The sequence below is a fragment of the Natator depressus genome, chromosome 20 (genome assembly GCF_965152275.1).
Source record: "Natator depressus isolate rNatDep1 chromosome 20, rNatDep2.hap1, whole genome shotgun sequence".
Taxonomy (NCBI): domain Eukaryota; kingdom Metazoa; phylum Chordata; order Testudines; family Cheloniidae; genus Natator; species Natator depressus.
This window is the reverse complement of record NC_134253.1, coordinates 22,976,095-22,990,290: the sequence shown is the minus strand read 5'-3', so window position 1 is coordinate 22,990,290 and position 14,196 is coordinate 22,976,095. Positions and strand designations below refer to the sequence as shown.

At 48.9% G+C, this 14,196-nt stretch overlaps 1 protein-coding gene across 3 annotated transcripts in view; it reads left to right on the top strand.

Moving 5' to 3' along the window:
* The window catches only part of VAV1 (vav guanine nucleotide exchange factor 1), a 58,263-nt gene extending 55,701 nt beyond the window's left edge, over positions 1-2,562 (top strand). For 2 of the 3 annotated variants that reach the window (XM_074935730.1, XM_074935729.1), the window contains exons 26-27: positions 1,250-1,401; positions 2,252-2,562. In XM_074935730.1, the coding sequence (XP_074791831.1) occupies positions 1,250-1,401; positions 2,252-2,305 (206 nt within the window). In that variant the 3' untranslated portion in view covers positions 2,306-2,562. The remainder of the gene's footprint in view (positions 1-1,249; positions 1,402-2,251) is intronic. The other variant, XM_074935731.1, reaches the window with a different exon arrangement.
* Positions 2,563-14,196: the final 11,634 nt, after the last annotated feature.

Below are 14,196 nucleotides of genomic sequence, written 5' to 3'. Positions count from 1 at the left end.
TCAGCTATCAAATCCCCCTCATTCTTCTCTTCCGCAGACTAAACAATCCCAGTTTCCTTAGCCTCTCCTCATAAGTCATGTGTTCCAGTCCCATAATCATTTTTGTTGGCCTCCGCTGGACGTTTTCCAATTTTTGCACATCCTTCTTGTAGTGTGGGGCCCAAAACTGGACACAGTACTCCAGGTGAGGCCTTACCAATGTTGAATAGAGGGGAACGATCACGTCCCTCGATCTGCAGACAATGCCCCTACTTATACATCCCAAAATGCCATTGGCCTTCTTGGCAACAAGGGCACGCTGTTGACTCATATCCAGCTTCTCGTCCACAGTAACCCCTAGGTCCTTTTCTGCAGAACTGCTGCCTAGCCATTCGGTCCCTAGTCTGTAGCAGTACATGGGATTCTTCTGTCCTAAGTGCAGGACTCTGCACTTGTCCTTGTTGAACCTCATCAGATTTCTTTTGGCCCAATCCTCTAATTTGTCTAGGGCCCTCTGTATCCTATCCCTACCCTCCAGTGTATATACCTCTCCTCCCAGTTTAATGTCATCTGCAAACTTGCGGAGGGTGCAATCCACACCATCCTCCAGATCATTAATGAAGATATTGAACAAAACCGGCCCGAGGACCGACCCTTGGGGCACTCCACTTGATACCGGCTGCCAACTAGACATGGAGCCATTGATCACTACCCGTTGAACCCGACAATCTAGCCAGCTTTCTATCCACCTTGTCATCCATTTATCCAGCCCATACTTCTTTAACTTACTGGCAAGAATACTGTGGGAAACTGTGAAAAGCTTTGCTAAAGTCAAGGAACAACATGTCCACTGCTTTCCCCTCATCCACAGAGCCAGTTATCTCGTCATAGAAGGCAATTAGGTTAGTCAGGCATGACTTTCCCTTGGTGAATCCATGCTGACTGTTCCTGATCACTTTCCTCTCCTCTAAGTGCTTCAGAATTGATTCCTTGAGGACCTGCTCCATGATTTTTCCATGATTCTGTGCATCATGGCTGGTGCATGCACTCCACCCTGGTGGTCTCTTGAAATTAACCCTCTGCAGCTCAAGCCCTCGGAACCCTAGGAGGGGAGAGAGCCAATCTTTCACCATGAGTTCACTGCCTCCAGCCATGTGGTGGGTGACGAGCGCTTCTGGGGGCCGCTCGCTTTCCAGGATCCCACCAAAGGGGTGGATCTTTATTTGAGGGTGTCCAGTCCTGTCTCTAGTGTGGGTCTGTCCCCTTGCAGCAGGAGGGCTGAAGTACTTTGGGTCGGCAAAGGCTCGCTACGATTTCTGCGCACGGGACCGGACGGAGCTGACACTCAAGGAGGGCGACATCATAAAGATCCTGAGCAAGAAAGGGCAGCAGGGCTGGTGGAAAGGGGAGATCTATGGCCGGGTGAGTGCACCGCCGAGAGGGGGTTGGGACCGGCAGAGTTTTACAGCCCCCTTATACACCAGAACAGGCCTGACAAACCCGTCCACAAGGGGGCAGCGTTACACACATATACACGCACACGACGCGCTCTGACATATCCCATCCAGCAGAGGGCAGGGTTCTTCACACCTCTACACACACTGAGCATTTCTATCTCACCCACACCCACAATCCATGCATATGCACACACACAATCCATGCATGAAGATGTGCTCACGCGCACACAATCTCTGCATGCCTGCACACACGCATATACGATCTCCACACACACGTACGTGCACACGCACGATCGCTCCACAGGCCGGCGCCCGCACACCCACACGTTCTGATGCATCTGGTAACAAGAACACCTAGTGTGAGTATAAAATGCCAGGAAATCTATGGCCAACTGGTGACTTCCGAGGCACTTTGTCTCCCCCTAGTGGTGGCTGGGACAGTAGCGGTTGATGAGCCAGCTAATGGAGCTGGGGCTTTTAGGTCAAGCAGTAGAGACTGGTGCCTTTAGATCCAGAGGTCCACAGTTCAATCCCTGCTACCCATGCCTCAGGATAGTGGCCCTTGTGCCACATGGCATGGCCAGCATATCTCACCACAGCATTGGGGATAGCACACAGATCTTCCTGCTGTGAAAACCAGCTGAGTTACAGGAGAATCCCTGTTAGCTCTTAGCAGTAAAGGGCTTATGACACACAGGTAAGCAGCACCCATTTCATCCAGAAGAGGGCAGCAATGTGTATCTGACACATGGGCCATGTTCCAATGGCTGTTTTGTGATAACAACTGAATGTCTCACTGGGTTTTCCCCTCCTAGGTTGGCTGGTTCCCAGCGAATTACGTGGAGGAAGATTATTCGGAATATTGCTGAGGTCTGGAGCCCTGTGTAATTTTTTTCCCTCCTGAGATCATGACCCACAGGATTCTCGTGGGCTCACGCAGAGCTCACAGCGTGAGCTCACGCGGAGCCAGGCCTGGAAGGGGTCTCTGTAGCAGGAAGAAATGTTGTGTTGGTGCCCAGTGGCAAGTGCGGCGGGGAGTAGCACCCCCTGGACTATTAATTTATGAACTTTCGGAACCCTCTTCTCTTTCTCTTCTCTCACGCATGTAAAGGAAGTTTTGTGTTAAATAAACGGGATGGGTGGACGGGCTGGGGATGTATCGTCTGCCACCCTGCCCCCAAAAGCCCTTTTCTCTCCAGTCCGAGCCATGATCCAACTGCCCCATCAGGCGCCAGAGTATGGAGCCCAGAGGGCTGCCGCCTCGTGAATGGGAGGGAGGGAGGATCTCTTGCCCACTGTCACCTTTATATTCCCTCCAGCATAGGCAGAACCCAGATGGCAACAGGCTCACGTGATTGCCATTTGTTACCAGATTTGCCCGTTAGGTATGCTCATTTATTAGGGTTACTCTTCTAGGGGGGGTGGGGGTGGGGCGGATTCTGTAATTCTATCAACGTAGTGCTTGTGTCACTTGTGTGTTCATATGGAGCTCTACTTCTCCCTGCTGCAAGTCCCCTCCCCATGGAGCTATCCTGCAGGACCTTGGTTCCCCAGGGCTGGGTTCCTCCAGCCCCAGAACCGGATGAACACACACCCACACAGGAACAGAGCAGGTCTGAGTGGACCAGGTCAATCAGCACTTTCAAGCTGCCACCCTTGTATGTCCCAGGTTCAGCACATCCCTATCCCCACTTTCACGTTATAATTGTTCTGGTCGTAACCCACTTGATGAACAAACCCCACAGGATTTTTGGGCGCTATAGGGATCTTTAGCTTAGGTAAGAGGAGCGTTGCTTCAGCGTAAATGGGGAACCCAAAACCACAAAAGAGTAAAGTTCAGAGAGAGAGAGGGAGGGAAGCAACCAGCTTAACCATAAAAGTTATTTATTGAATAACAGTGATAACTACACAAGGAGAGCCTAAACCAACATAACGGTTACATTATTAAAGGTTACAAAAGTCATATATAGAAAACAGTACCTGATCAAACAAGTCAGGGTTAGAAAGTTATACCTGAGGAAGAAAAGAAAACAGAGGGGGGAGGATCTCACTGCTCCACGAAGTTTGAACTGGTCAGGGTTCCCAGGTGATGGTAGTTGCTCAGGGCCCTGAATGCTGGAAACAGGCAGAGCCCCCAGCACGATCAGTCAGGAGAAGATGAAGTCCCCGTGGAACTGATGCAGAGTTTGGATCCAGGCATCAGAACACTTACTTGAACATAGGTAAGGGGTTTTTGTAGAGAAACATCAATGGTTCACGGGAGAACACTACATCTTTCAGGCTTGACATGGGAGCTGATCATTCCTGGCTATGGGTGGTGTTCCTTGGAGAGAGCTCACTATGCAATTAGGCAGCTTCAGTATTTTGGATCTCAATCAAGGATTCATTACTAGAATTGGTCTGATAACTGCTGAGCTGGGGGTGTGCAGGCATAGGTTCATTAACATCTGGAGCAGAGATCCCCCATCATGCCGTGCTTCCCTGCTTTTCTGGTCCCAGAGTTCAGTGTGGTTCTTGCCTTGGAATCTCCATTCTCCATTCTGTATGCTAATGGAGATGCCTCCTTGTCCTATCTTTGATGCAGATGAGGCTAGGGGAGTTGCCTTAATCCTATCACCCTTGTCAGGAGAGGTCTAGGTGTGTCTCACACTGCCCTTCACTGCTCTCTGCGAGTCTTTTCTCCGATCGATTTTGGTTCAAGCAGAGGCTGGGAGCATCCTTTATGAGTCAGACAGGCTGGATACTGTGACCTGGTTCCCCAAGAACACAGAGCTGACAGGTATCACATTAACCCTTTACTAAGTTGGTCAGCAGGGTGAGCCAAGGCATCCAGGCGGGTGGGGGGGCGACTTGCTGGCAAGTCAATTTATGAGCCAGGAACAGAACCCAGGAGTCCTGACAGCCAGGCCCCTCTTCTAACCACCAGACCACACTGTGAGGGGTTGGATCACAGAAACCCCCTGGGGGCTGCCACCTGATGTGCCAAGACTACTTCTGCCCCAGCTTTCCCTGCCACCATGGGACTCCAGCACCCTGTCTTGCTGAGCCAGACACACCAGTCTGCTCCAACACAGACCCAGGGTCTGAACCACGTGCCGCAAAGCTGCAGACTTAACTGAAAGCAATTTAAGAAGTGTTCCTGTCTTTAACACTCAGATGCCCAACTCCCAACGGGGTCCAAACCCCAAATAAATCTGTTTTACCCTGTATAAAGCTTATACAGGGCAAACTCATAAATTGTTCACCCTCTATAACACTGACAGAGAGATATGCACAACTGTTTGACCCCCACCCCCAGCTATTAATATATACTCTGGGTTAATTAATAAGTGATTTTATTAAATACAGAGAGTAGGATTTAAGTGGTTCCAAGTACCAACAGACAGAACAAAGTGAATTACCAAGCAAAATAGAATAAAACACACGCAAGTCTAAGTCTAGAACAGTAATAAAATTGAATACAGATAAAATCCTCACCCAGTAAGCTTCCTTTTACAGACTAGCCTCCTTTGGGTCCAGCAATCACTCACACCCCCTGTACTGTCCTTTGTTCCAGTTTCTTTCAGGTATCCTTGCGGGGGGTGGAGAGGTTCTCTCTTTAGCCAGCTGAAGACCAAATGGAGGGGTCTCCCACGGGCTTAAATAGACTCTCTTGTGGGTGGAGCCCCCTCTTCTCTCCTATGCAAAGTCCAGCTACACGATGGAGTTTTGGAGTCACATGGGCAAGTCACATGTCCATGCATGAATCAGAACTTACAGGTGGCAGCCATTGCCCACATGCTATCTTGAATGTCTCCAGGAAGATTTCTCATGTGGATTGGAGCCTTCCAACATCCATTGTTTGTTAAATGCTTCTTGACTGGGTACTTAATTTGCACATTCCTTTCTCAAGAAGCTGACCAAATGCTTTACAAAGGCTACTTAAAAAAATCAAGCCAGTACACAGCCAACATTCATATTTGAATACAAAACTGACATATACCTACAAATAGGATTAATAGATTCAATAGATCATAACCTTTTCATAGATATGTTACATGGTATATGTAGCATAAAACATATGCCAGTTATGTCATATATATATTCATAAGCATATTTCCATAAAGCCTTAGGGGGCACTGTCACACACACTTCCTCCCAGAACTGGGGTTAGATCCAGCAGCCCTGACTTTCAGCCCGTCGCTCCGAAGCACTAAATTAAACCTCTCTTAGGGCCAGCATTAGGACCCGGGTGTCTTGACTTTCAGAGCCCCCCCTCTGCTCTAACCACTAGACCTCACTCCCCTCCCTGAGCTGGGGAGAGAACCCAGGAGTCCTGACTCCCATTCTCCCACCATGCTTTAACGTAAGGGTTCTCACCCCTTTTTTTGCGGGCCCCCCCCTCCGAAAATATTTCAGGCTGTGATAACCCCCCCCCCAAAAGTGATGACCCCCCCCATACCATGCCACCCTTACTTCTGTGCTGTTGCTGGAGGCCGCGCTGCCTTCAGAGCTGGGCGCCTGGCCAGCAGCTGCTGCTCTCCAGCCACCCAGCTTTGAAGGGCTCAGGCTGTCCGCCCTGCACAAGGCAGACAGCCAGAGCCCCGGTGTGCATGGGGGCCTGTGACATGCCCCCCCATTACCTCGTGACCCCCAGTTTGAGAACCCCTGCAACAGCTAGACCCCAGTCCCCTCCCAGAAGAGGGAAGAGAACTCAGGAGTCCTGAATCCCATTCTCCTCTAACTCATGAGCCCCCATTCCACCCCCAGAGCTGGGAATGGAACTTAATGAAAGTGAAAAGGAGGCACCAAAACATTTGCTGGTGTACGTTCCCCTCCCTTTTGTCTGCTTCACTCATTCATTTCATTGCACTATGCTGCCTAAACCCCAGGCCGTGCGGGGTTTCCTCCCTTCTGCTTCATTGGCTCTGCAGTGCATTTTCCAGAGGGATGAGCTGCCAGGGAAGATCCTGGGGACACGGACACCCTGTAGCCTCAATTCTCAGCCACACCAGGCCCGGTACTGTGTTAGCATCCAAAGTAGCTACCCCTAAATGGCGCTGTTACCTCCAAATTGTGTGGTGGTGGTGATGATAATATTATGGTTCTCTCAGGAAACTGAGGCACAGAGCAGGGAAGCAGCTCACCCCATGTCACCCAGCAGCAGAGTCAGGCACAGAAACCAAGGTGTGGATGTGGAGCCTAGCAGGGGCAACGCGCTGGCCTGGCACAACACAGGGAAATGCGGCTTAGGCCCAGTTGGCCATGGGGGTTGGGAAGAGATAAAAGTGGGGTGGGAGAGTGTTGGGATCAGAGCCAGAATACATTACAGCGTTTTGCTGAGCTACCAGTAAGTTCAACCCTGGCTCAGCATTTCCCCCCGGGTCTTGAGTTTGTGCAATATTCCAGGAAACCCAAGGAAAACGGAAGCACTTGGTTTCAAGCAGAACACTGTGGCCTCAGGGTGCGTGCATGCGAGCGAGCGGCACGAGACGTCTACTGAAGAAACCCGGGTTCTATTTCTCTGCTGCTAGGTGACCCTGGGCAAGTCCTGCCAGATCGCAGAGCCTCAGTTTCCCCCACTGTAAAATGGGGTGAGCGATACATGTCTCCTTTGCAATGTGCTCTAAGTGCTAATTATTGTGCTTCACAAACACTGACTGCGACATGGTCCCCACCCCGACGAGCCCCTCTCATTCTGGGCTAGTGAGGACGATAAGGTACTGTCAAGGTTCCTCCCCCACTCTGAACTCTAGGGTACAGATGTGGGGACCTGCATGAAAACCTCCTAAGCTTACTTTTACCAGCTTAGGTTAAAACTTCCCCAAGGTACAAATTAATTTTACCCTTTGCCCTTGGAATTTCCACTGCCACCACCAAACTTTAACTGGGTTTGCTGGGAAACGTAGTTTGGACACATCTTTCCCCCCCAAAATCCTCCCAACCCTTGCACCCCACTTCCTGGGGAAGGTTTGGTAAAAATCCTCACCAATTTGCATAGGTGACCACAGACCCAAACCCTTGGATCTTAGAACAATGAAAAAGCATTCAGTTTTCTTACAAGAAGACTTAATAGAAGTAAAGGAATCACCTCTGTAAAATCAGGATGGTAGATACCTTACAGAGTAATTAGATTCAAAATATAGAGAATCCCTCTAGGCAAAACCTTAAGTTTCAAAAAGACACACAGACAGGAATAGTCATTCTATTCAGCACAGTTCTTTTCTCAGCCAGTTAAAGAAATCATAATTTAACACATACCTAGCTAGATTACTTACTAAAAGTTCTAAGACTCCATTCCTGTTCTGTCCCTGGCAAAAGCAGCATACAGACAACCCCAGACCCTTTGTTTTTCTCCCTCCTCCCAGCTTTTGAAAGTATCTTGTCTCCTCATTGGTCATTTTGGTCAGGTGCCAACGAGGTTACCTTTAGCTTCTTAACCCTTTACAGGTGAGAGGATTTTTCCTCTGGCCAGGAGGGATTTTAAAGGGGTTTACCCTTCCCTTTATATTTATGACACGCCCACCAAATCTCAGCTAGGGTGAAACGCTGGCTGGGATTTCTTCCTGGAGCTCTAGGAAAAACAGAGTTAATAAGACACATGCACCTCTAAATATACTACCAAGTACATAAAGACTAACAATATTTTCCACATCTCAAGGACGATTTTAACCAGTTGATTCTGGGAAACTTTCACGGGAGAGTGCATCAGCCACTTTGTTAGAAGCTCCTGAGATGTGTTGGATGTCAAAATCAAAATCTTGGAGAGCTAAACTCCACCGAATAAGTTTTTTGTTATTTCCCATGGCGGTATGAAGCCACTGTAGGGCAGCATGGTCGGTTTGCAGGTGGAAACGTCATCCCCAAACATATGGGCGTAGCTTTTCCAGAGCGTAGACAATGGCATAACATTCTTTTTCACTGACTGACCAGTTGCTTTCCCTCTCAAACAGTTTTTTGCTGAGAAACACTACAGGGTGGAATCCTTGATCAGGTCCTTTCTGCATTAAAACTGCTCCCACACCACGCTCGGATGCATCTGTGGTTACTAGGAATGGTTTGTCAAAGTCTGGGGCCCTTAGTACAGGGTCAGACATGAGTGTCGCTTTAAGCTGGTTAAAGGCCTTCTGACACTTTTCGGTCCACTGAACGGTATTTGGCTGTTCTTTTTGGTTAGGCCTATCAGTGGGGCAGCGATTTGGCTGTATTGCGGTACAAATCGTCTGTAATAACCGGCCAAGCCTAAGAAGGATTGAACCTGTTTCTTTGACTTTGGGACAGGCCACTTTTGGATAGCATCCACTTTGGCCTGTAGGGGGTTGACAGTTCCTTGACCCACCTGGTGTCCAAGGTAAGTCACTCTGTTGAGGCCTATTTGACACTTCTTAGCCTTAACAGTTAGTGCTGCCTCCCTTATGCGCTCAAGGACTTTTTGTAGATGTTGCAGGTGTTCTGCCCAGGAATCCGAAAATATGGCCACATCGTCAAGGTAGGCGACTGCATATTCTCCTAATCCCGCTAGGAAACCATCTACAAGTCTTTGGAAGGTGGTGGGTGCATTTTGCAGCCCGAAAGGGAGGACATTAAATTCATACAGCCCGAGATGTGTGATGAAGGCTGACCTTTCCTTGGAGGATTCATCTAGCAGTACTTGCCAGTACCCCTTGGTTAAGTCCAAGGTAGAGATGAACTGGGCCCGTCCCAGTTTCTCTAATAGTTCATCTGTGCGTGGCATTGGATAGTTGTCAGGGCGAGTTACACCATTTAGCTTACGGTAGTCCACGCAAAAGGGTATCTCCCCATCTGGTTTGGGAACTAGAACCACTGGAGATGCCCATGCACTGCCAGAGGGGCGGATTACACCCATCTGTAACATATCCTGGATCTCCCGTTCTATAGCAGTTTTAGCTTGAGGAGACAGCCGGTAAGGTTGGACTTTAATTGGGCGAGCATTACCTGTGTCAATGGAGTGGTATGCTCGTTCAGTCAGTCCTGGGGTGGCCGAGAACGTCAGCGCGTAGCTAGTGCACAGCTCCTGGATCTGCTGTCGCTGCATACGCCCAAGGGTCATGGAGGGGTTCACCTCTTCCACACCACCAGCACTTTTCCCTTCGTAGTAGACACCTTCAGGCCACTCAGCGTCGTCTCCTCCCTGGGCTGTAACCTGACAAACCTTTAATTCTGTGGAATAAAAGGGCTTTAGAGAATTAATATGGTACACCTTAGGCTTTTGGTTGGAGGTGGGGAATGCTATGAGATAATTAACAGCTCCCAGGCGCTCCTGGACCGTGAATGGCCCTTCCCATGATGCTTCCATTTTATGGGCCTGGAGCACCTTTAAGACCATGACCTGGTCCCCTACTTTGAAGGAACGCTCTCTGGCATGTTTATCATACCAGGCTTTTTGCTCTTTTTGAGCATCCTGTAAGTTTTCTTTAGCAAGGGCTAAAGAGGTTCGGAGGGTGTTTTGTAGGTTGGTTATAAAGTCCAGAATGTTAGTTCCTGGAGAAGGTGTAAATCCCTCCCATTGCTGCTTCACCAACTGTAATGGCCCCTTAACCTCATGGCCATATACAAGTTCAAATGGGGAAAACCCTAAACTGGGGTGTGGTACAGCTCTGTAGGCAAAGAGCAACTGTTGCAACACTAGGTCCCAATCATTGGAGTGCTCATTTATGAATTTACATATCATGGCCCGCAAAGTTCCATTAAACTTCTCCATCATGCCATTTGTTTGATGGTGGTAAGGAGTGGCAACCAAGTGATTTACCCCATGAGCTTCCCAAAGGTTTTCCATAGTTCCTGCCAGGAAATTAGTCCCTGCATCTGTGAGGATGTCGGAGGGCCAACCTACCTGGCAAAAATGTCTGCTAGTGCCTGGCACACACTTTTAGCCCTGGTGTTGCTTAGAGCTACTGCTTCCGGCCATCGGGTGGCAAAATCCATGAAAAGTCAGTATGTACTGCTTTCCTCTGGGTGTCTTTTTCGGAAAAGGACCCAGAATATCCACAGCTACTCGCTGAAATGGAACTTCAATGATGGGGAGTGGCTGGAGAGGGGCTTTGACCTGGTCTTGGGGTTTTCCCACTCTTTGGCATACTTCACAAGACCGGACATCTGTAGAAACATCCTTGCCCATTCCCTCCCAGTGGAATGACCCCCCCAAACGATCTTTGGTCCTGTTCACCCCAGCATGGCCACTAGGGTGATCGTGGGCTAAGCTCAAGAGGTTGGCCTGGTATTTAGTTGGAACTACCAACTGTCTCTGAGGATGCCAGTCTTCCTGGTGTCCGCCAGAAAGAGTTTCCTTGTATAAAAGTCCTCTTTCTACCCCAAACCTGGATTGATTGGAAGAGCTGAGAGGCGGTGGGTTGCTCCGTGCTGCCGCCCAAGCTCTCTGGAGGCTTCCATCTGCTTCCTGTTCAGTCTGGAACTGTTCCCTTGATGCTGGAGACATCAGTTCCTCATTGGATTGTGGATCTATGCTTGGTCCCTCTGGAAGCGATGTAGGGGATGGGGCTGTTTCCCTTGATTGTGAACCGCTCTCCGCTGAGACACTATATTGGGGTTCAGGCTCTGGCTGAGCCTCTTGTGTAGGGTTCTGGGCTGCTGCCGGTTCAGTTTCGGTGGGGCCCTCTGGTTTTGAGGTTGCAAGTACTGGATTCAGTGCTGACAATGGGTCTGGTGCTGGTTGTTCCGCTGGTTCCGGTTCTGGGACTGGTTCCATCTGGGTCTCTGGACTGGATCCACTACTGCTGTTGCAGACATTGGCCTGGGGTCCGGGTCCATCACCTCTGACTGGGTCCTGATAGAAGTTTCCAGAACAGAGCTAGGCCTCAGGGCTTGTTTAGCGTGGCTGCGGGTGACCATTCCCACCCTCTTGACCCACTTCACATGATTGGCCAAGTCTTCCCCCAACAGCATGGGGATGGGATAACCATCATAGACTGCAAAAGTCCACGTTCCTGACCAGCTCTAGTACTGGACAGGCAACTTGGCTGTAGGCAAATCGAAAGAGTTGGACTTGAAGGGTTGAATTGTCACTTGGATCTCTGGGTTGATTAAATTGGGGTCTACTAAGGAAGCATGGATAGCTGACACTTGTGCTCCGGTGTCCCTCCACGCGGTGACCTTCTTCCCGCCCACACTCATAGTTTCCCTCCGCTCCAAGGGTATCTGGGAGGTATCTGGGCCTGCGGACCTCTGGTGTGATTCCAGTGCAATGAACTGTAATCTGTTGGGGTTCTTGGGGCAGTTGGCCTTTACATGCCCCAGCTCATTACATTTAAAACATCGTCCAGCTGACGGGTCACTGGGGCGAGGTGGGCTGCTGGAGAACGGGGTGGTGGGACGATAAGGTGTCTGGAGGGTTCTTTGGGAGGTAGGTGGGGCTTTGGGCGGCCCCCGGTAATAGGGTGTGGTCTGGGGTTGTCCCTTCTGGTCTCCACTCCAACTCGACCAGTTTTCTTCTTCTCTGCCACCTCCACCCATCTGGCTCTAATCTCTCCTGCCTCGATTACAGTTTTGGGCTTCCCATCTAGGATGTATCTTTCTATTTCCTCAGGAACACCCTCTAAGAAATGTTCCATTTGCATTAGGAAGGGCAAATTTACTGGAGATTCAACACTTGCTCCTGATATCCAGGCATCCCAATGTTTCACAATGTGGTAGGTATCTCGGGTAAATGACATGTCTGGTTTCCACCTTAGGGCTCTGAACTTCCGACGAGAATGCTCGGGTGTTATCCCCATTCTGAATCTCGCCTTGGATTTAAACAGTTCATACTTGTTCATGTGTTCTTTAGGCATTTCAGCCGCCACCTCAGCTAAGGGTCCACTGAGCTGCGGCCTCAGCTCTACCATGTATTGGTCGGTAGAGATGCTGTACCCAAGGCAGGCCCTTTCGAAGTTTTCTAAGAAGGCCTCCGTATCATCGCCTGCCTTGTAGGTGGGGAACTTTCTGGGATGGGAAGTGGTACCTGGAGGAGGATTGCTAGGGCTTGTTGGTATATTCTGCTGAGCCTTTATCTTCTCCATCTCCTCCACATGCTTCCTCTCTTTTTCCTTCTCCTCCAGTTCTTTGGCCCTTGCCTCCATTTCCCTCCTGTGGGCAGCCTCCTGTACCTCCTTCTCCAGCCGCATGAGTTCTATCTGTCTTTCATGTTCCTTTTGTTTTTCCTCAGCCTGAAATCTGGCTAATTCCAGCTTTTGTTAAGCCGCAGATTCTGTCATCCTAACCTCTCTGTTTTTAACTAACTTTACACCCGAGGTTTAGAAATAAACAAAACTTGGCTGTAAAATTTTGCTGTGCTGGAATAGGTTACCTATTCTCTGATAGTGATTGTCAGCCTACAGAAAAAGACAATTCCCTTTGTCTCTGTTCTGGGCCCAAATCAAAGCAAAAAACCTCCAACTACTTGGAAACCTGCTTACCAGCAGCCCAAAGGAAAAAAAATTCCTTTCAAACCTGTGCTCCTCATTAAAAAAAAACAACCCCCCCCCAAAATCCTAAAAAAAAACCCTACCCATTTGCCTGGAGACAAAAGTGGCAGGAACACCCCCCTTATTTACTTTAAGGGGAAAAAAACCCTCTGGTTTGCGAAGACCGTGAATTTCCCTGCAGGAGTTAATTACTCTGCCTCCAGGCAAAGAAAACCTGCAATTCACAAAGATAATCCCCTTTTGTCTCTGCTCTGGCCCCAAAGCAGAGAAAAAACTAGCTGCTTTCAGTTGGACCTCCTTTCCAGCAGCCCCAAAGGAAAAAAAATATTTCCTTTTTAAAATCTGTTTTTCTGGTTCAAAAAAATCTCAAATTGATCTCAAAAGGATTTCAGGTTAATCCCACCACTCTGCCACCATGTCAAGGTTCCTCCCCCACTCTGAACTCTAGGATACAGATGTGGGGACCTGCATGAAAACCTCCTAAGCTTACTTTTACCAGCTTAGGTTAAAACTTCCCCAAGGTACAAATTAATTTTACCCTTTGCCCTTGGAATTTCCACCTCCACCACCAAACTTTAACTGGGTTTACTGGGAAACGTAGTTTGGACACATCTTTCCCCCCCAAAATCCTCCCAACCCTTGCACCCCACTTCCTGGGGAAGGTTTGGTAAAAATCCTCACCAATTTGCATAGGTGACCACAGACCCAAACCCTTGGATCTGAGAACAATGAAAAAGCATTCAGTTTTCTTACAAGAAGACTTTTAATAGAAGTAAAGGAATCACCGCTGTAAAATCAGGATGGTAGATACCTTACAGGGTAATTAGATTCAAAACATAGAGAATCCCTCTAGGCAAAATCTTAAGTTACAAAAAAGACACACAGACAGGAATAGTCATTCTATTCAGCACAGTTCTTTTCTCAGCCAGTTAAAGAAATCATAATCTAACACATACCTAGCTATATTACTTACTAAGAGTTCTAAGACTCCATTCCTGTTCTGTCCCTGGCAAAAGCAGCATACAGACAGCCCCAGACCCTTTGTTTTTCTCCCTCCTCCCAGCTTTTGAAAGTATCTTGTCTCCTCATTGGTCATTTTGGTCAGGTGCCAACGAGGTTACCTTTAGCTTCTTAACCCTTTACAGGTGAGAGGATTTTTCCTCTGGCCAGGAGGGATTTTAAAGGGGTTTACCCTTCCGTTTATATTTATGACAGGTACAGTGAGGGGCAGGGACTCAGCCAGCACCAGTGGCCGAGCCTGAAAGACAACCCAGGTCTGCAGAGTGCGATGCTGTCACCATTGGACCACCCTGCCTGTTAATTGGAGAGGCTGGGTTGCC